The 22,459-nt window shown below is 40.3% G+C and overlaps 1 protein-coding gene across 6 annotated transcripts in view; it reads right to left on the bottom strand.

Moving 5' to 3' along the window:
- RBM33 (RNA binding motif protein 33) overlaps positions 1-22,459 on the bottom strand; it is a 149,205-nt gene that overhangs the window by 96,104 nt on the left and 30,642 nt on the right. For 4 of the 6 annotated variants that reach the window (XM_062192913.1, XM_062192915.1, XM_062192917.1 and 1 more), the window contains exons 3-6: positions 20,698-20,746; positions 14,709-14,785; positions 11,694-12,006; positions 7,983-8,102 (exon numbers count right to left, since the gene is read on the bottom strand). In XM_062192913.1, coding sequence (XP_062048897.1) covers positions 7,983-8,102; positions 11,694-12,006; positions 14,709-14,785; positions 20,698-20,746 — 559 coding nt within the window. The remainder of the gene's footprint in view (positions 1-7,982; positions 8,103-11,693; positions 12,007-14,708; positions 14,786-20,697; positions 20,747-22,459) is intronic. The other 2 variants (XM_062192918.1, XM_062192919.1) reach the window with 1 other exon arrangement.

Genomic DNA, 22,459 nt, shown 5'->3' with positions numbered 1-22,459 from the left:
TCTTCTTTACATATGCTTTAGGAGCCAGTCCTGTCAGGATAGCACTTTAACTTTTATGACCAGACAGTGCTAGTCAGCATCAACTAGATTAACTAGCAGGTGACCAGAACCCACACAAAATCTAAGTGGAAGTCAAAATGGTGAGGCCAAGTACAACACGGTATTACTAAGGATTGCTGCCACAAGAAAATACAGTACTTGTTTTTCTCTTTTAATTCCATATTCTAAACATCCTGAAATCCCCACACATATTCTACAGACAAGATAGCTTCTATTATGAAATTTATACATAAGGAATCTTTAAATGTTTGGGGAAAATGCTTATTACAAAAGAACTATTCAGGAGTTTCAAAATTATTTTTGCACCAAAATAAATTTCTTTTAATTTAATCTCCCACGAACATTTTGAAATACCCCTTGTCTTCTCTATGAAGAGTACATAGACAAATAGCATGTAAATACAAAAATTAAAAGACAAACAACCCACTTACTCATATAAAGAGAAATGAAACCTACACTCAGTTTTAGGGAGAGAGATAAGAACAGCATTCACCTCTGAGGAGTTAGAACTGATTTTTTAAAAATCACAAAGAATTTTCTGGGTAGCAGAACTATTCCTCATCACTCAAAGGACAGTAACTTCAATGTATACATCCATCTTAACTTCAGCTCTTACTGATCTATCTCTGAATGTGAATGTTAGCACAACTTTATAAGTATTTTAAATGGTAAAAGATTTTTTAAAAACTTCTGACTTATTCTTGTACACAAGTCAAAACTATCTAAAACAGCTTTTTAACTTTGTCAGAAGAATACAATTAGTACTAATGTGACAACATTATTTAGAAAAGATATTTAGTTTTACTATTTAGCTTTAAATTTCTTTCCAGTGATTTCTTTGTATTAACCAAGAATATTAGCTAAATAAAGGAATCACTACAATTTTCAATAAATTCAATGTCTCTTAGTTCTATGATTCAGACTTTAATATAGATCTTAACATAGATCTTAGAATAAAATTATTTGAAAAATTTCAAGATGCTTTCTACCTCTGCCAAGCAATCCAGAGTAAGGCATGTCATCACACTTACAGAGCACAGTCAAATGTTCAACACACTGCAGGCCTTTAAGAGCCATGTATCAAAGAACTGTTTGGGATACCAAAACACAAGTAAATATGGCACATTAAAATTTTTTCCACCCTGGAGTGGATGTCTGGCATTAGCAGTTAACACCACATGGGGTGCCCACATCAGAGCAGAGAGATTAAAATCTTGGCTCTGCCTCCGGAAGGCAGCAGGTGGTGGCTCAAGTTCGTGGGTCTCCTGCACTCAGCTGGGAGACGCAGACTGAGTTCGCAGACTGAGTTCGCAGTTCCTGCCTCTGGCCTATCCCAACTCCAGCTTGCTGCAGACATTTGGGAAATGAGCCAGTGAGTGAGAGATCTCTGTCTCTCCCTCCCGTTTGTATGTGTCTTTCTGTCTTTCAAAGAAATAAGATGATTTTTTTGAGGAATTTTTTTTAAAACTTCACTCTGAAAACTATTTAATTAAGACTTTTTTCTAAAAAAAGATTTTTTATTTATTTCCTTGACAGGTAGAGTTACAGACAGTGAGAGGGAGAGACTGAGAGAAAGGTCTTCCTTCCCTTGGTTCACCCCCCAAATGGCCGCTTCGGCTGGCGTGCTGCACCGATCCAAAGCCAGGAGCCAGGTGCCTCTTCCTGGTCTCCCACGCGGGTGCAGGTGCCCAAGCACTTGGGCCATCCTCCACTGCACTCCCGGGCCACAGCAGAGAGCTGGACTGGAAGAGGAGCAACCCGGACTAGAACCTGGGGCCCATATGGGATTCCAGAGCCACAGGCGGAGGATTACAAGTGAGCCACGGTGCCGGCCCTAATTTGGACTTCTTAAAATGATGGACCAAGTGTCCTCTAAAACCACTGAAATAGTAAACAGTATCTATCTAATTCTTAGCACCTAAAATACAGCTAAGTATGCAAGTTCTCAATGATTTCCTTTTTCACTAACACTTAGTAATTCTACTGTAAGAAAACAAGCCCAAAATACTTGCTGGTAAAAGAAAAGATTAGCACATCACCTGCCTCTAACGTGGACTACTCAAGGTCCTGAGAGCAAAGACAAGTACAAAAAAATTCCAGTCAACACAAAAACAAGCCACATAAACAAGGTAAACTTAAACCAAGAGCCAAAGGACAGAAAAGTAAATATATGAGTGACTTCAAAATACTGTAAACACTATATTTAAATTTCAATGATAAAACATATAGTTTCAAAGAAAAAAAGCAAAAAATATACCTTCTAGCAGAAGGCATCAAAAAAGATAAAAAATTTAATAGATCTTACTTTCTACTTCAAGGACTGATAGTGAAAACAGCCCCTAAGAAGTTTCCTGGGGGATCGGCATCCCATTCGGGAGCCGCTGGTCACTGTCCCAGCTGCTCTACTTTCCATCCAGTTCCCTACTAATCACCTGGGAAAGCAGCAGAAGATGGACCAAGTGGCTGGGCCCCTGCCACCCATGTGGGAGACCCAGATGAAGCTCCTGGCTCCTGGCTTTGGCCTGGTCCAGCCCTGGCCTTTGTGGCCGTCTGGGAAGTGAACCTGTGGACGGAAGCTCGCTCACTCTCTCTTGCGCGCTCTCTCGCTCTCTAACGCTGACTTTCAAATAGAAACAAATAAATCTTTAAAAAAAAGTTTCATGCAAGTAAGTTAAAAGAAAAAAAAAACCACAAGAGTCAAGCAAATGCAACCTCTCCATTCTTTGCATTCCAAATTAAAGGGTCAAGATTTTAACTGCCTTAAATTCCTGTTTTTCCATATTTTAGATGAAAAGAGAAAATCACTGCTTTATTTCTAAAATGTCATGGCAAATACTCCTTGAAATGAGAAAACACAGACTACAAAGATTAAATAATCTCACCAAAAGAAGTAATCACTATTACTATTTTCGTCTTTATCTACTAGACTTTTTTTTTAGATTCCACACACTTTTAGATACAGTTCCACAAGGAACGTAAAGACAGTAATCATGTCATCTTGTTCTTTTCACTTAATTTACTCTGAGCATCCTTCCATGCCAGAGGATTTTTTTTTTCCCTAATCACAGATTCATTCTTTTTGAATAACTTCGTTACAGTGGAATTGTGGAGTCAAAAGATAAGTGCTTTACAGTTTTTAACACTGTCAGGAATAGTGAAGGGTCTGAAGTTGTACTCTTCTTGCGAGCTAACATGGAGCCTGTGCGTAAACTAAGCTTCGAATTAATGACATTCGTGGCAGCATTCTTGCACCAGCTCCTTGAGCTGAGAGAACAAATCTGCCATAAGGCGTAGGCAAGCCTGCCCTTGATTCTGGAGGACATCCGCGAGACAACCATCTCAGAGCAGAGATTCACTCACAAAACAAGCAGAGACAGAGGACCATGGAAAATTGTCTCCTGATAAGGTTTCCAACATGTTTCCCTAACAGAATGCAACTAAACCCTAATCAGCAATGTTGCTTTCTGCCTGTATTAAAATAGGCTTAAAATCTCTATTTGGTTTTAATTTTTATTTTATTGAATATTTTTTCATGTTTATTATTCATCAGCTTATTACATTTAATTATTTTCCATATCATTTCACCTTTTTCCACAGTACTCTTCTGTATATATACTGAACATACTATGTACTGAATATTAACTCTTACATGGTAAATAAATTCTTAGGTTTATTATGCTTGTAAAGTCACCATATGTTTTTTGTCTGAACTTTTGTTTTTGCAGTTTTACAGTATTTGTACATGACCCAATCACTGTTTTCCTACAATGCATTTTTTTTTTAAATAAAGATTTGTTTATTTATTTGAGAGAAAGAATTACAGACCGAGAGAGGCAGGTGCAGAAAGTGGAGCAGCCGGGACTTGAATTGGCGCCCATATGGGATGCCGGCATCGCAGGCAGAGGCTTAACCTACTATGCCACAGTGCTGGTCCCCCTATAATGGCTTTAAAAAGCATAATATTGGAGCCAGAATTGCAGAATAGCAGGTTAAGCTGCTGTATACATTGGTTCGAGTTCCAGCTGCTCCACTTCCAATCCAGCTCCCTGCTGATGCTTTTGGGTAAGCAGAAGAAGATGGCCCAAGTGTCTGGGTCCCTGCTACCCATGTGGGAGACCCAGAGTTCCAAGCTCCTGGATTTGGCCTGACCCAGCCCAGGCCAGTGCAACCATCTGGGAAGTGAACCGGCGGATGAAGCTCTCTCTGTCTCTCCCTTTCTCTCTATGCAACTCTGATTTTCAAATAAAAAAAGAAATCTTTGGGGAAAAAAAAAAAAAAAAAAAAAGCCTAACATTGGGGTATCCCATAGGAGCTCTATTCTGAGCCCTGGCCATTCCACTGCCAATCCAGCTCCCAGCTAATGCAACCTGGGAATAGCAGCAGAATAGGGCTCAAATGTTTGGGCCCCTGCCACCCACGTGGTAAATCTGGATGGAGTTCTGGGTTCCTGGCTTCATCCTGGCCTAGTTCCCCTATCATAGCCATGGGGGAAGTCAACCAATGGACTGCAGATCTTTCTGCCTCCCCCCCACCTCAACTCCTCTAAGTCTGTCTTTCAAACAAATAAATCTTAAGGAAAAAAAATGCCTAGAGTCTGCATTGTGGCACAGCAAGTAAAACTGCTGCTTGCAACACGAGAACTCCTAAGGGTGTCCTAGTTGACTTATTTCCAATCCAGTTCCCTGCTAATCACCTGAGTAAAGCAGTGGAAGTTGGCCCAGGGCTTTGGGCCCCTGCCACCCATGTGGGAGACCTAAATGAAGCTCCTGGCTTCTAGCTTCAGTTGGCTCAGTTCTGATCATTACAGCCACTTGGGAGTGAACCAGCAAATGGAAGACAACCCCTCCCCACGCCACCCCCATCTCTGTAACTCTTTCACATAAAAATAAATAAATCTTTAAAAAGAAAAAAAGCTGGGGCCGGCATTGTGGTGCAGAAGGTTAAGCTTCCACCAGTGAGGTGCCAGTTCAAGACCCAGCTGCTCCACTTTCACTCCAGCTCCCTGTTAATGCTCCTGGGAAAACAGCAGAAGATGACCCAGGTGCCTGGATCCCTGCCACCCACATGGGAAAACTGGAAAAAGCTCCAGGTTCCTGGCTTCAGCCTGGCCTAGCCTCAGCCTTTACAACCATTTGCAAAGTGAACCACAGATGGAAGATCTCTCTAACTGTGCCTTTCAAATAAATTAAATCAAATCAAATCTTAAATATTAAAAAAAAAAAAAAAAGGAAAAAACCCTAATACCAAGAGTGAAGAGAAAACTTGTTATTGTTACACATTCTCCTACTTTCTTAATAGTAAAACCCTCAGGGCTGGTGTTCAGTACAGCAGATAAGACACTGCTTGGGCTACCTACACACTTCACTTTCCGTTCAGCTTCTGGCAAATGCACAACCTGGGGAGGCAGCTCAAGTGGTTGGGTCCCTGCCACCCATGTGGGAGACCTGGATTGAAGTCTGGACTTCAAATATACAGTAGAAAAAAAATTTTGAACAAAACCTTCAATTTTAGCTTAACTGTCACTTAATTAAAACATCAGCTTTCCCATGTTGCTAGGTATAGCCACATGACAAAGGCTTAATTAATGATACATTTATGGGTGCTGTACGGGAACCCTGAGATAGGCCTTTCTTTAAAGGGTGGGCAAGGTTCCCTTTAGCCTTCCTGTATTTCACCCTAGAGCAGCCAAACCAGAATTGTACAGTGAGTCTGGAAGATCTCGGGTATCTGATTACCTGGTGAAACTAATACCAGATCCAAAATGTACTCTATAATTTCTTGACATTAGTGAGAAATTAATTAATATTTGGTGAGTTTTCTATTTTGTATGTAGGCCTAACACTAACAACAACATGGTTAAAACATTCTCCACCCACCCAAGTTTGGGGTATATGCAATGTGCACATCACACATATATTTTTAACACTGAAATATTTCATCAATATTAGATTCATATTGGTAAAAAACCAAGACTTCAACTTTTCCCTCAATGGGATACCTTTCTCGGTCAATCTGAGGTATTCTGTCTCACATGTCTGATTTCAATTTTTTAAAGGCTGGATCTCACTATCAATGTCCCTCCAAAGCCCTTCCGCCTTTTTTTTTTTTTTTTTTTTTTTTAAGATTTATTTATTTGAAAGTCAGAGAGAGAGAGAGAGAGAGAGAGAGACTGACTGATTGACTTTCCATTTGCTGGTTCACTCCCTAGATGGCTGCAGAGGCCAGGGCTGGGCCAAGCTGAACCAAGGAAACAGGAGCCTCACCTAGGCACTTGAGCCATCTTCCGCTACTTTTCCCAGGCAATTAGCAGGGAGTTGGATCAGAAGTGGAGCGGCTGGGACTCAGGACTCCTGTTGTAGGTGGTGGCTTTACCCACTGAGCCAGGACACCATGCCCTGCCCCCATTCATACCCTCCCCTTTTGTCCCTCTCTCTGTGTCTCTGTCTATGGCTCTGCCCCTTTCCTGCTTCTCCTGCCCCCTCCTCTCACAATGAAAATAAAGGTAATCCATTATTATTTTAATAATAGAGTTTAGGAATAGAAGGTCAAAATACCCAGATAAGCCACACCGACACCTTCAGAAGGTACCCAGGCAATGGTAACACTTATTTTTTTTTAAACGCTTTACAATAAAATAGTTTAAATTGCTGGACATCACTTTAAGATTGAAATCTGTAAGACCTTTCCCCATTCCATAATATGCTATAAACACAATACTAGAGAAAACTACAGGAAATACTGTCATGGAAAAAAAAAACTAAAATTATAGGGGAAAATAAATGAAACTAATTTTCCAACTTTAAAATATCACAAAGTAATAAGAAAGGCATGTTATTAATGGGCACCAAACTCGTTGGTTTTCCTCTCAGCTTTACCTTGAAAGATCTCCAGGGCAACCTTTGTCTGTTCCCCTCCCCCTTTTAATGTCTTCTCAAATTTACCTAAATTTGCCTGAATACCCCTTATCAGACTTGAACAAGACTGAGACTAGTTTTACAGAAAGAAAAATCACACATCTCCATTGGAAAAATAGAGAGTAAATAAAACACGTTATGGGCTGACTTCCTAAATCCTTGGTGCAACACCTAAAGGAAATGGTCTAAGCAGCAAGTATCAGTTTTTACAACCTCTTGAAAAAAAAAAGGAGAGGGAAAGGTATTAAGGAAAATTGAGAAGAAACACTAAAAAGGAAAACTTTTCTCAGAAAACCAAGGCCTTGAAGGATGATCTAGAAGTTCAACGTCTGGCCCCAGGAGCCACTGCTAATAGAGAACAACAGTGATCTGCCCTCTGCTTCCCTCCAGCGTCTAGTCTTCCCAGACCTGCTTGCAGAAGCTTACCTCTTCCATACAACCTTGGCACTTCCAAAAGCCTCCTCGGGGCTCCCTAGGTGAGCACCTCACAGTGTGTCTGGCCTCACTCTTTCTATCATTATGTATGTCACAAGGATCTCTGTGTCTTTCTTCTCTACTCTATTAGGCTGCAATTTCCTTGAGGACAAAAATCAAGCTTCATCATGCTTGTTTCATCAACACCTAAAACAGCATGTAAATATATAGAGAATCTGAACGTTTTCTTTGGAATACTGATAATGATCCAAGGTAACTACTGTTAACTAATTTAAATTATTATAGCACTGCTTTCAAACCACTAAGGTATACATCGTACTTCTTAAAGATTTTCACCCATACCCCCACAAAACATTTAAAGCTCTTTAGAGGGCACATGCTTTTTGAAATCACAGCACACCAGAGCTCAATTCCCAGAGCCTATAAAGCTCCAGGTTTTACTACACTAACAGTTCAAAGGGAGGTACATCAGCTTTTCACTAATTCTAAAAATATGCTCATTTTAAATATGAGGAAGACAAAAAAAAAAAAAACAGCAAATGTTTGGACTCTTTTTAAAAGATAAACAAATACCTCTTCAGTTTCAGGAGCAACCTGGGACTCAGTAATCTCATCTAATTCATCTTCAGCAACATAGTCTTCCTGCTCTTGCAGCCCTTGTTGCCCACCATAAGCCTGCAAGTATTCTTCATCCTAACAGCCATTAAAGAGAAAGCAAATTTTTCTCATACAGCTTTGGGTGTTTTTATTTTTAAAAAAAGGCACTTTATCATCTTTATGACTCATGCTTAATTATTTTAGCGAATTTCACTATGAGAATTACTTGACTGAGCACAAAGCATTAAGCAAAAAAATTAGAATGTAATCTCGATGCTTTAATGCGAACAAAGCACACCATGCTAACCTCACAGCTAAGGCTAGCTCCATGGAGTTCTGCTTTCTGCCTGCCAGGACTCCTTCAAATCAACACTAAGGAGAAGCAAGCATACGAAGAAGTCGGTGCGTGTGCTCTCATGAAGAAGCTCAGTAGCAGTAAGAGGGCAGAAATCATGTCCAGCTCTGTGATGACTGTTAGGCGACCAAAGTATGGACAGTTCAATGTAACAGTGCTCAAAAAATCACGGCTTACTATGGTTCCTCCATGAGATGCTTCCCTTCAATGAAAGGACAATTTCAGGTTTTGTATGAAATGGTAAGGGGCATATCAGAGTAGGTATCCATTAACACATAAGCAAGCAAGCAGGCAAGCTGACTGGAGACTGCCACAGCAGCCAAAGAGGCAGGGCTCTTACTGGCATCACTAACAGGCATAGGAAGAGCTAATCCTACTCAGTGAAGGTGGGCTTCCCAGTGTCCCTGGCCACTTGCTAAAAATGAACAGTAAAATGGTTATAGGGCAAGCTACCTTCCAAAGAATCACCTACATAATAACCCTAATCACCTACAATATGTTATCTTGAGAGTGTCGACTACAATCCCCAAAGAAAGCAGCTCTGCTCAAGTTGACACATCACCTCAGTTCCCATAAATGCTTCTGAAGATGATCTGAACACACTGCATTTGACTGTCCAGAAGAAACTAAGCACCCTAACAAAAAGTACAACTATCAGCACCCATTATTCACCAGTAGCAGAACATTCAGATTTCAAATAAGGCCAGATGATGATAACCAAAATGTTCAGTCAATACACAGTCTACCACTGGATTCCCAAAGAGAAACAAAAATTTGCTGTCCTTTCCATAAATGTCAATCTGAAATTGCTTTTACAGAACAGTGTTTTTTGAAATCTCAGCCTATGTTAATTTTGCAGGTCCTAATAAGCTGCCCCAGAAAACATAAGACACCAATGATTTTCTAATATTTTGTTGATTAAAAAACACGCATTCCATACTAATACAAGAGCACAAGTTTTTAAATGGTACCACAATTCAATCTCAAGAATAGCACCCACCGCAAAATTCACAAACCTAAGGGCCTTGCCGACCCTGGGGTAGTAGGAAAGAACACTCCAGTTGTGCTATCAGCTCTCCCAACACTTTTGGACCTCCTGTTTTTACAGCGAACAGTGCCTCACCCAATTACAAAGCCATGGTTTTATGACTCTGCACCCAATTACACACAAATCCCTCCACATAGCTCCAGCAAAGAGAATATGTTCCCGTTCCACAATGCACTTCAGAGATCTGTTCTGGATTTAGCCTAGGGGACAAGAAACCTAACTGGGACAAGAAACCAGTGAAATAAACTACTTACCAAACTAAAATACTGTTGGGTACACAGGGACACAATCTACTCATGTGTCATTGAGTCTTACAATGAAAAAATAAACCGCATATCAGTGACAGCCTATGAAGACAGTAACGGAGGCTCCCGCTGCCGGGCAAAGGAGTGGTACTTCAGTTTAATTCTGTGTAATTCTTCCTACCCAAAGTGGGCATTTCAGATGCTACCACTGTGATGAGTGTATAAAAAAAAATGACCAATGGCTTTAACAAGTTATAGTAAGGTAAGCTGATGCTCCTTGTAAAAAGACATAAAGTTTACTGTCCTCTATAACAGTAGAACCCTTTTCTAACGTTTAAGCAAAAGTATTTCAGAAAAAAATTCAATTTAATGTGGAAGAGTACTATGAGTACTTAAAAATGTCACATTTCAATATGTGAATCTGAGACAAAATATTGGGTAATCTTGTTGGATTGTATTGCAGCCAGGGCCTATGTGTACTTTACAGCAAACTCTGTAAGAATGCCGAAGTGGAGATATAGCCCATGTGGCTTGTATGTACTTGTCTATCAAGCACTTTCCACACTGGGATCTGTCCCACTAAGTTCTAAGTTCATGGGTAACCTACATGTCATCTCTTGATGGTTAAGCAGTATTGTGTCCCCAGTGCTTGGACATGGGTAAAGACTGTTGAACTTTTAAATTTACAAGGGGAGAATAGACCCCAGAGAAGATTAGCCTATTTTATTTTACTAATAAGTAGTAGAAATAATGAGATTCTATAACTAGAAAATAAACTGAAAGATTGTGGAGTTTTTTTCAACCATGACAATGTCTTAGTTTAACAAAGTATACAAACACACCAGGAAACCAGAAGACATCTGTCCACACTAGTGAAGAACTTACTTCCAAAACAAATCATTACAGCATTATTGGAATAATAAGTCCCCGTGATGCATGTTACATGATTCTATTTAGGAAAGCCAGAAACATTTCGTTTTTTCATTACCAAATTTAAGGAGCAGCCCGCCACAAAGAATCAAATCTTAAAACTACTGAGACACCTAAACACAATCATGACTGGAATTAAATATACTAAGGTTCCACATAAACAATACTTTTCAAAATTGTATATATAAACAACAGAAATTCAGTAATTCCTGAACTTGCTTCTCAAGTGAAAGTATACTTTGAATACAAACATTAACAGATCAAAGCAGAACTATTCTTACAAAGAAAATCTCTCAGGTCAATTCTGTACACTTCCACCCCCATCCCAGCAGCCCCATTTACACTTCACCTCAATGGGACTCTCACGTTCCTGGAAATTATAAGATACCACTGCATCCACAGAAATCACACGTTCCCTCATGAACTTCATTGTTTATTTTAAAAAAATCAATCTCTTTTATGATGAATCATTAAGACAGATGAGCAAGCACACACTAGTACATTTTCCTTCCACGATGATTCAACTTAAAGAGAAAAAACTACGTACAAAACTGTCTTTGTGAAATAAAAATCAGCACAAGCTTTGCTTCCTGATTACATATAACAAATTATGTGTGACATTTCCTAAACTAACCTCCAATCTCTTTATTCAGGTTTAGACAGGTCTCAGTTACAAAAAGGATGAATGAACAGGACATCAATCACTTTGGAATATTAGCACCTTAAAGATGTCTTTAGCAGGTCAATAATCTTTTCACCTTAGAAGGACTTTATCAGATCTTGTCTAAAGCCTGGATAAAAGCTCTGCATTAAGTACTTCTAACAATTCACAGTATATCTCCAACACACAAAGCTGTTTTCTTCCTTAGGGTGCAATTCTCAAGGTCACGATTCTTTGCAGCCTTGCAGAATGACAAAGGAGCATTACCTCTGGCCAAACAAGCTGTCAACACAAACTTTGTCATAGCTCAGATAAAGAAACTGGCAGACAGTGATAATAAGGTCTAATTTCCCTCCCTCCCAAGGGAGGGAAACAGATTTCAGATCAGTCTAGGAGCAATGTGCCAGAAGCCTAGTTATCTTGCTCATACAAAGGGGCAAAGACTCACGGTAAATTCATCTAAAGGCTCGTTGATCTCGATGTCCAACACTTCATCATTGTAAAGCTGTTCCTCCTCGGGCTCTTCCACATACTCTATTTGGTCTTCTGTCAACTCAGCATCTTGGCCTTCATACTGTCCTTCTTCTGGGTACTCTTGAGAATACAGTTCTGATCGATCAGACTTGTGGTAAACCAGTTCATCCTCGCCTTGCTCGTACTCAGACTCCTGCTCTCCAGATTGGTCATTAGTGTTGTCAGACAGTTCAAATGATGTAACCATGCCAGATGTGGCATTCAGGCTAATTTTGACACCCTGAGAGCTAGAAAGGAAAAAACATAAAGAAAGGAATGCAAGGAGAGTAGAGCTCAATACTATATCATGACATAAATTAGCTGAAGTTATTCTAGTCATTGATAAATGCAGTTACTCCAACAACGAGAGAAAACAAAGCTCAATATGTTACAGTGAGTCAGTTCTGCAAACTCATACTGTTTATGTCACTGAGCCAGTAAACTCAATAAACTCAAGGCATACAGCAAGGCTCCATGTGCTGATCCAGAACCACAGAGCGCCTCCACTTACCATCACCTGCTGCTTAACCAACCCCAAGAGCCAACTTAATCAGATGAGGAAGCAGGTCTGATTAGCCAAGTCCAAGAAAGACACGCCAGCAAATCTGGGAAGGAATTTGCCAATTTTCACCCAACAAACCCTTCCTCTATGACTCCCATCCTTCGTCCAAGAGGAGAGGGGGAGGTGAGTAAACAGGCTCCCCTAAAAACCTAGGGAGTCTGGCCGGCGCCGAGGCTCACTAGGCTAATCCTCCACCTGTGGCACCGGCACACCGGGTTCTAGTACCAGTTGGGGCACCGGTTCTGTCCCAGCTACTCCTCTTCCAGTCCAGCTCTCTGCTGTGGCCTGGGAAGGCAGTGGAGGATGGCCCAAGTGCTTGGGCCATGTACCCACATGGGAGACCAGGAGGAAGCACCTGGCTCCTGGCTTTGGATAGGTGCAGTGCACTGGCCTTAGCAGCCATCTGGGGGGTAAACCAATGGAAAAGGAAGACCTTTCTCTCTGTCTCTCTCTCACTGTATAACTCTACCTGTAAAAAAAAAAAAAAAAAACCACCTAGGGAGTCCAAACAGACTGCATGCTCAGCCCTCTGCCTCTCTCCCTATCCCTTGCATTCTGACAGATGCCCTATCCCCAGTAAAACCTTATCACTTCACTCTCTCTCATGCCTGAATTCTTTCTTGCATTGTTAATTTTCTCCGGTGACAAAATGACAGCGTTTACTAAGATTCTGAAGTAAAAACAAAGGTATTATCCTATGAGCAGATGTTGGAGCACTGTTGGAAATTTAGGAAGAATTTTGTTGTTTTTTTTTTAAACTATGAAGCAAACTGCAAACTCTTGTTCAAAAACTCAAAATGTAAAAAAGCTTTGTGAAATACATTTCAACAGTCAAAAAAAGTTATTGTAATGACAAATACCTTTTTAAAATCATTCATAACTTCTGAGTAAAGTAACAGAGGGACCAGCACCGTGGCACAGTGGGTTAAGCCGCCACTTGAGACATCGACATCCCACACTGGAGTGCCAGTTCAAGACCCAGCTGCTCTGCCTTTTTTTTTTTTTTTTTTTTTTTTTTTTTAAGATTTATTTATTTATTTGAGAGGCAGAGTTAGAAAGAGAGACAGAGAGAGAGGTCTTCTATCCAAATGGGCTCGACAGCTGGAGCTGGGTTGATCCAAAGCCAGGATCCAAAGCTTCCTCTGGGTGCCTCACAGGGGTGCATCTTCCACTGCTTTCCCAGGCCATTACCAGAGTTGGATCAGAAGAGGAGCAGCCAGGACATGAACCTGATCCAATATGGGATACTGGCACCACAGGCAAAAGCTTAACCCAATATGCTACAGCGCCGGCCCCCGCTCTGCTTCTAATCCAGCTTCTGGCTAACGCTCCTGGGAAGGCAGACGATGGCCCGAGTATTTGGGCCCCTGCCACACTCATGGGGAAGATGAGATGAAGTTCTGGGCTCCTGGCTTCAGGCTGGCCCAGCCCTGACTGCTGCAGCCATCCAGGGAGTAAACCAACAGATGGAAGATCTCTCCTGTCTCTATATCTCCCTCTGTCTTTCAAATAAATAGCTCTTAAAAAAATTTAAAAGAGTGTTTTAAAACTGCAAAACAATCACAACAGCAAAATGCCAGGAAAACATACAAGGTAAAGCTTTAGAAACAAGATTGTTTGTGCAGATAACTCTATGTTTATAAATATTCAGTACCCAATCCTAACAAAAAAATGGATTACACCAAAAACACCATGGCTAAAAATCTCAAGAAATATGTCAAGGGCATCCTAACTAAAAGATGAAAATACAATGTCAACTAACGAAATTGGGAAATTTATGTAACTGGTAAATAACTTAAAGCAATTTTTACCGGTGAAAATTATTCTATATTAAAAAACCTCTTACAAATATATGGTATATTTTTATTAATTACATTTATAACCAAGTAGTATGTTCACATTTTCCTGGTGTTTCCTCATAAAATTCAAAGAATTCTACCTACCAGAATATAATAAATATATTTCCTCTTATAATATAGTTTACTATGTCAACAGAAAGATACTCATTGTATTCAGATAGTCAAATAGAGGCTAAGGTACAAAAGCATTTCCAAAACAGTAATTTATCCAACAGGTATGTATATAACAACTGTTTTTAAAAAAAAAGCAGCAACATCAAACTGCAATGAACAGTTTAAGAGTACACAGCCATCATCCTCTTTAAAAGATTAGTACTGACTAAATAGAACGCAGACATAATTAAATATAAGACTTGTGTCAACCTTAAACAGCTGATCTGTTTACAAAATACATATGGCTTCCACTAATATCTTGTTTAGAATGTAGCCACATGTTAAAGATATAACATATTACTCAATTATATTCCATTATAAGCTAAAAACAATTCCCATCAATTTAAAGATCATTTAATGAGTTAATACTGAGTACCTGAAATTTTCTTCATCTTCATTATCACTTTGTAAAAGATCATCATTTAGCTCTTCATCTGACAAATCCGACTGATTCTAATTAAAATAAAAAATCTAATTAATACATGTCACTTCAATAAAAAGACTTATTACAAAAATGCAAAACTACATTGACTGGAATGTTTGTAACTTAATGTTATTAGCACACTTGCCATCCAAAAGATTCTCCTAGTTTGAGATCCCCAGTGGATGATCAAGCGACTCTGCATATGGCATACTAACTACCGCCCCCAGACTCAGGTTTAGATGTCACAGCCACATATAGAAGCAGCAAGCGTAGTGATCACATTTATTCTAATTAAACAAAGAAGGAAAAGCTATGAGGGTTTTGGTGGAGCCTTACAAGTAATTTTTTAGTTATCATGCACAAAAAAAAAAAGGATGGTTTGCTTAAAGTGTGACTGTAAGACCTAACATTGAAAACGTATTTCAGAAATGAGCAAATTTTAGGTAACTGGATCACCAAACTAAATAACAATTTTGGTTTTTCCAAGACAAATCACATATAAAAATGTAAGCAGTTCAGTTCTTCATAGCTGTTCTTCATTGTACAATGTATTTATACAATCAGTAAGCAGAGGAAGACTAGCAATTCTGTCAAAAATTTCAGGTTTGCTATGTTAAGTACATTACAATAGCTTACACTGGGGGAAGGGGATATATTACACTTCCTGGCCCTATGTAAAAAAATCATTTATTTATATGTATAAGTGGCATATATAAATTACTACTCCCCTTCTACAGCACAAAGTGACACACACTCACACAGACACACATATTTTTAAAAATCAAAGACAAAAAAAGGACTTGGATTTCTATTTCACAATAAAACAGTCTTGTTCTGGCATCTACATCTTATTAAAAACAGGCTTCCCAAACCTGACTTTATATTCTTTATTACAATACTTTAGACTGACAAAAATAATCTTACTAGTATTTATTAGTCCAAGGGATTCCACCTAATCATCGGCATTGCAACAAAAAATAAAGTGAACAATGGTCATTAAGTTGGTTTCCCTGAAGAAGGAAGGATGGACTTTATAACAGAGAGCTTAACAAACCGAAAATGAAGTTTCTGTTAATTGACTATATAATCTGCCATCCAGAATGTGCCAGCTTTGAGAGCAAAATGAATGCCACTACCAAGTATGAGCCAGTCTGCCATGGGCATACCAGTCCAATTCAGGAAATTGTTCCAAACACACACACACACAGACGAAGGAATACATATTGTAGTGGGCCCTTACAGCTGTCAAATTGTACTTTTTCAGTGTTCACCTTCTTTCTCAATTCTGAACCTACTGAGTAACAGACACAGGAAACAAAACAAATAACCACTTCACAGAAAATTGGGCTGAACCCTGGAGACAAAGTTGATTTTCAGCACATTCCAGTGAGGTTGGGTGAACTGTTCCTTCAATTGAGGTTGGAATAGTGATTGGTCTGCAGGAAAGAAAGGCATCAGATCCCAGGAGAGGAAGTCAATGTGGCCATGGATGCTACTGAGAGCCTTTCTCCCAATCTAGTTAAAAAGATAGGTTGTTCCTCCCATAGGGACAGAAGTATGCAGTAAAGAAGAAGAATGGCAGGGCCGGCACTGTGGCATAGTGGGTAAATCCACTGCCTGCAGAGCCAGCATCCCATATGGGTGCCAGTTCCAGTTCTGGCTGCTCCACTTCTGATCCATCTCTCTGCTGTGGCCTGGCAAAGCAGTAGAAAATGGCCCAAGTCCTTGGGCCCCTGCACCCAGGAGGGTGATCTGGAAGAAGCTCCTGGCTCCTGGCTTTGGATCAGCCCAGCTCCAACCACTGCAGTGGGGAGTGAACCAGCAGATGGAAGACACCTCTCTCTCTCTCTCTCTCTCTCTCTGCCTTTCCAATAAATAAATAAATTTAAAAAAAGAAAGAAAGAAAGAGAAGGAAGGGAGGAATGAATGAAGAAAGGGAGGGGGAGAGAGAGAATGGTAAGGGACATCAGGAGTTCAACACTGGTGAGAAAGGACAGGGTGATGGACACTAGTTAAGATGGACACTAGTTGGGACATTCGTTAAGACATTCATGTCCGTCATCACAGTATCTGGTTTCAGTTCCTGGCTCCAACTCCTGACTCCAGCTTCCTGATAATGCAGACCTGGGGAGGCAGAGGTGATGGATAAAGAAATGGGGTAGTCACTCACACAGGAGATATGGATTACATTCCCAGATAGATGCTCTGACCCCAGGCCACTGGGAGCTTAGTCAGCAGATGAGAGGTAGCACTTCTGCTCTCTCCTTCTCAAATAAATGAAATTAAAATGGGAGAAAATGGTTCCACAAATATTTCCCAAAACTGGCAAAGATAAGAGAGACTACCTCATGTACCATAAGAATACCTGACCACGACTATTGGATGCAGAAGTGAAATACAAAAGCCAAAGAAAGAATTACAAAGTGGCAGCCAAATTCTTTCTCAACATCATCCCACATTTTAAAACTGTAACTGGGTCACACCAGCCAGCTGCACCCTAAACTGGCAGTCTTGCATGTTGATCATATATTTAAAACTTGACTCTAGCACTGCAGCACCAGCAGATTACGCTGCCACCTCCAACAGTGGCATCCCATTTGAGCACCGGTTTGAGTTCCAGCTGCTCCACTTCTGATCCAACTCCCTGCTAATGTGCCTGAGGAAGCAGCAGAAGACGGCTCAAGTACTTGGGCCCCTGCCACCCACATGGGAGATCTGGATGCAGTTACAGGCTTCTGGTTTTGGCCTGGTCCAGCCCTGGCCACTGCAGCCTTCTGAGAGTGAGTCAGCAGATATAAGATCTCTATAAATATCTCCCATCCACACCCCTGCCCAGTAACTCTGCCTTTACATTTAAAAAAACAAAAAAACACTTGATCCTAAAAACCTCCCTTCCCAACACAGAGGTACCTGCCCCTGGTTATCTGATGTCTGTGCCTCCCTGTAGCCACTGGTGCACTAGGAGTCTCCCAGACACTGGCCTATCCGTGCACAAAGAACACCAGTGGGCAGAGGAGAAGCAGTGCCAATGCACCCATATTATGAATTCTAGTCACAGACTCAATCAATAAATTTGGTGGTATCTGAAAAGAAGATGCAGTGGTACTAGAAATCAAATAAAAAGAAACTAAACCGGGGCTGGCACTGTGACGTAGCAGGTAAAGCCACCACCTGTTGAGCCAGCATCCCAAATAGCCTGGGGAAAAAGTGGAAGATGGCCTAAATCCTTGGGCACCTGGATCCACATGGGAGACTAGAAGAAGCTCCTAACTCCTGGCTTCAGATTAGCCCAGCTCCAGCCATCGCGGCCACTTGGGGAGTGAATTAGATGATGGAAGGTATCTCTCTCTCTCTCTCTCTCTCTCTGTAACTCTGACTTTCAAATAAATAAATCTTTTAAAGAGGGTCAGGCCTTTGGTTTCGCAGTGAGAACACTCACATCCTATATGAAACTGTCTGTTCAGCACCAGCTCCACTTCCAAATTCATCTTCTTACTAATGCATTCCCTATGAGGCAGCAGCTGATGGGCTCAAGTAGTTGGGTCCCTGCCAGCCATGAGGAAATTATGGATGGAGTTCTTGGCTTCTGGCTTTGGACAGCCCAGGTCATTACGGACATTTCAGGAGTGAAACAACAGCTGGAAGCTCGTGATTGCACTGTGTGTGTGTGTGTGTGTGTGTCTACCGCTTAAAAAAAAATTCTTTACAATAAAAACTGGACATTTTAAAAAGCAAATTAACTCTGAAAATAATTGAAATATATGGGGAAAGTGCAAGTGGCAAACAGCTATGAGAGTTTTAAACTTTCTTACATTCTGAACACTTTGACTCCTCTAAAGCACAACGTATTTCTTCTATGTCAGGAAATGAGAAGGTAACAGACTGCTGCAAAGTAGACAAGCTCCTGAATACCTAAAGCAGATGAAGGGTCTCTCCCACTGAGACAGTCAGAAAGCTTCATAACCACTGAAATGTGATCAAGCACAAAAATCAACTCGTCTAAAAAAGAGATTACTTCCCCACAACAGTCAGTATTATATCCAAATCAAATAGTGCATTCCATCTTTTTTGATTAGAGTCCTGAGCAAAGTCTTTACAAGACAAGGACACAGGTATATAAAAGGAAAATTACAGGGGCTGGTGCTGTGGCGTAGTGGGTAAAGCCACCACCTGCAGTGCCGGCATCCCATACGGACACCGGTTCTAGTTCCTGCTGCTCCATTTCCAATCCAGATAGCTCTCTGCTGTGGCCTGGGAAAGGAGTACAAGATGGCCCAATCCTTGGGCCCCTGCAACCACATGGGAGACCCAGAAGGGGCAAAGAAAAAAAGGGAGAGAGAGAATTACAGGGGCCAACACTGTAGTGTAGTAGGCTAAGCCTCCACCTGCAGAACTGGCATCCCATATGGGCACCAGTCGAGTGACAGCTGCTCTACTTCCAATCCAGTTCCTTGCTATGGCCTAGGAAAGCAGTGTTGGATGGCCCAAATGCTTTGGCCCCTGCATCCATGTGGAAGAACTGGAAGAAGGTCCTGGCTCCTGGCTTAGGATACACTCAGCTCCAGCTGTTGCTGCCATTTGGAGAATAAACTGCGGATGGAACATCTCTCTCTGTCTGTCTCTCTCTAACTATATCTTAAGTAAATGAATAAATCTTAGAAAAAAAAAATCCAATTGGGACACCTACATCCCACATTGCAGTGCTTGGTTCAAAGCACCAGCTACTTGGCTTCCGATCCAGCTTCCTGTTAATGTGTACCCAAGGAGACAGAAGTTGAGGGTATATGTACTTGGGTCCCTCCGTCCCACAAGGAGCTCTGGGCCCTTTGCTTCTCCCTAGCTCAGCACTGGCTAGTGTGCACATTTGAAAAGTGAACCCATATATTTTAGATATACCTCTCTCTCTCTCTCTGCTTCTCAAATAAAAAATGATTTTTTCACAAAAATATTGCAAATGAAATTAAAAGGGCAATCTAATTGGTTGTGATAAGTCAAAGATTTGAAATATCTCAACCTAAAAGTATAATGAGCTTGAGTATAACTGTAGTGAACAGTCATCATAACTTTTTAAATACACACACATACACACACATACAACATATAGATATACACACATTAATGGTAACTGCTGGGGCTGGCACTGTGGCATAGCGAGTAAAACTGCCTCCTGCAATGCCAGCATCCCATATGGGCGCCAGTTTGAGTCCCAGCTGCTCCACTTCCGATCCAGCTCTCTGCTATGGCCTGAAAAGCAGCAGAGAATGGCCTAAGTCCTTAGGCCGCTGCACCCACATGGGAGACCCAGAAGAAGCTCCTGGCTTTGGATTGGCCCAGCTCCGGCCAGTGAAGCCATTTGGGGAGTGAACTGGCAGATGGAAGACCACTGACTCTCTCTCTGCCTCTGCCTCTGCCTCTCTGTAACTCTGCCTTTCAAATAAATACATAAATCTTTAAAAAAAAAAAAAAAAAGTTGAACGTAAAATAAAAAAGGTAACTGCTACAAAGCTTTAGTGATCAAAGAGATTTGAAAAATCTACACTAGGTTTTAGACTTTCTTGGGGAATGTTATGCTTAAGCTTGTTCATCTTAATGCATGGTTCTGAACACCTCCCAAAAATAAATTCTTGACCCAGTATGCAAAATATTAAACTCCAAATATCACATTCTTTTAGGGCAAGGAGTAATTTTACCACACTACTATCACAAATTCAATACCCACTAGACTGCCTTGGATACAGCTGAACTTTTAAGGATTTGCTTCACAGTATTTAACAGATTAAACAATCAACTCTTTGTGCAATTAAAAAATAAACCAATTTACAAAAATGTAGTCTACACCCAACTTCTTAGTAACACATCCCATATTTAAGCAATGTATTCCCACATTCCAAGTATAGTAAAATAACTACCATTTTGTTTCAAAAGGACCTCTACTTCTTACCTTTTTTCCAGATAGCAAATCTTCTCCAAGTAAGTCATCTTCCAGTTCACTGGGGAGAAAAAGACACACACCAGTGTATTATTCATACCAGACTGGAAAGTCAACAGGTCACTGAAATTTACCAATGACTCCAGAGTTTGTGGACCTCCATGTTAACTTTGCTCTATATTCCTTTTTCTTTATTAGTAATAAAAATGTATTTTCAAATACTGAGGAAGCATTTTTTGTCTTTTAAGTATAATGCTTTGATAAGGAGGTACCTCACTGGACTTCTAATCTTGGTTTCACATCTCAATATAATCTCTTGATTAAATGGACCTATTAAATAATCAATGTAAGAAGAAACTCTTCTGAGTAAATTCAAGTTTTCTCTTGTCTTCAAAAATGTATGAAGAAATAAGAAACTGTTCAATATCATTAATTTAGAAGATAAAAACCAAAACCATAAGAGACCAACAAACAGGGCCAGCGCTGTGGCGTAACTGGTAAATCTGCCGCTTACAGTGCCGGCATCCCATATGGACACTGGTTCAATTCCTGGGAAACTGGTTCGAGTCCTGGCTTCTCCACTTCCAGTCCAGCTCTCTGCTATGGCCTGGCAAAGCAGGAGATGGCCCAAGTGCTTCGGTCCCTGCATCTACGTGAGAGACCCAGAAGAAGCTCCTGGTTTTGGATAGGTGCAGCTCCAGCTGTTGTAGCCATTTGGGGAGTGAACCAGCAGATCGAAGAACTCTCTCTTTGCCTCTGCCTCTCTGTAACTCTGCCTTTCAAACAAATAAATCTTAAGAAAAAAAAAAAAAAAAAAAAAAGACCAACAGACATTCATTACATTCACAAAAACTAAAAAAATAAAGAAATTTTAAAACTATGCTGAGGACATAAAATTAAATAATCCTAGCAAAAGGAATTTGCAATTTGTCTCCAACGTATTTCTGTTTTGAAGTGATTTAGAGAAGGCCTTCTCACAATTTGAAGTAGAAATTCTAAGCAAATCAGGAAGTTGAAGGTATTTTTCAGCATTTATTTAAAGTAATTTTTGATTGATGAAGATGGCTACCACTGAATTATATTTTTAATTCTAAGGAAATCAATCTTTTACAAGCAAATGTCTTTAAAAACCAACATTAAACAGGAAGATACACCATTAAATGACTACAATTTTTATGTGCAGATGTCCATAAACACTACACCAATGTTCTTACTGGGATTGTTACTCTTTTCTTCCAAAAGCTATGGCTACAAAATTCTACAGGTTCTGAGACATCAGCACCAGCACTATTTTAGTCCAAAATTTATTTTTAGCATACAACTTTGCAGAATACTATAATCTCCAGGAAAACATGTGTGGAGTTAAAACAGAAACCCACGTATCTTTGTAACACATTTTAGAACTAGAAACAACCTGGCAAGTCACTTAGCTATTTTAAGTGATTCTGTTGTAACTCCTCTACCCTCACTTTATATAGGAAAATATCTCAGTAACTTGCCTAAAGCACACAGCAGCAACACATGCAGCACAGGAACAATCCTTGAGAAAAATGATAAAGCCCTGCATACAGGTGCCTATAATAATAATGGATACCTTCTTCCAACATTTTGGAAACACGAATATCTGCCAGATATAATTTTTAGATCATCTGTGTTACAAGCTTCTGTGCCCCACCAGGGCCAAGGGAAAAAGGCTGTCTAGTAAACAATGTGAACAGCCCTATTTAAGAATCTGATTTAGATGGCCAAGGACATACGAGCACCTCTTTAAAGA

This window comes from Lepus europaeus, chromosome 5 (assembly GCF_033115175.1).
Source record: "Lepus europaeus isolate LE1 chromosome 5, mLepTim1.pri, whole genome shotgun sequence".
NCBI lineage: Eukaryota > Metazoa > Chordata > Mammalia > Lagomorpha > Leporidae > Lepus > Lepus europaeus.
The sequence above is the reverse complement of the archived record's forward strand: the minus strand, read 5'-3'. Positions and strand labels throughout refer to the sequence as shown.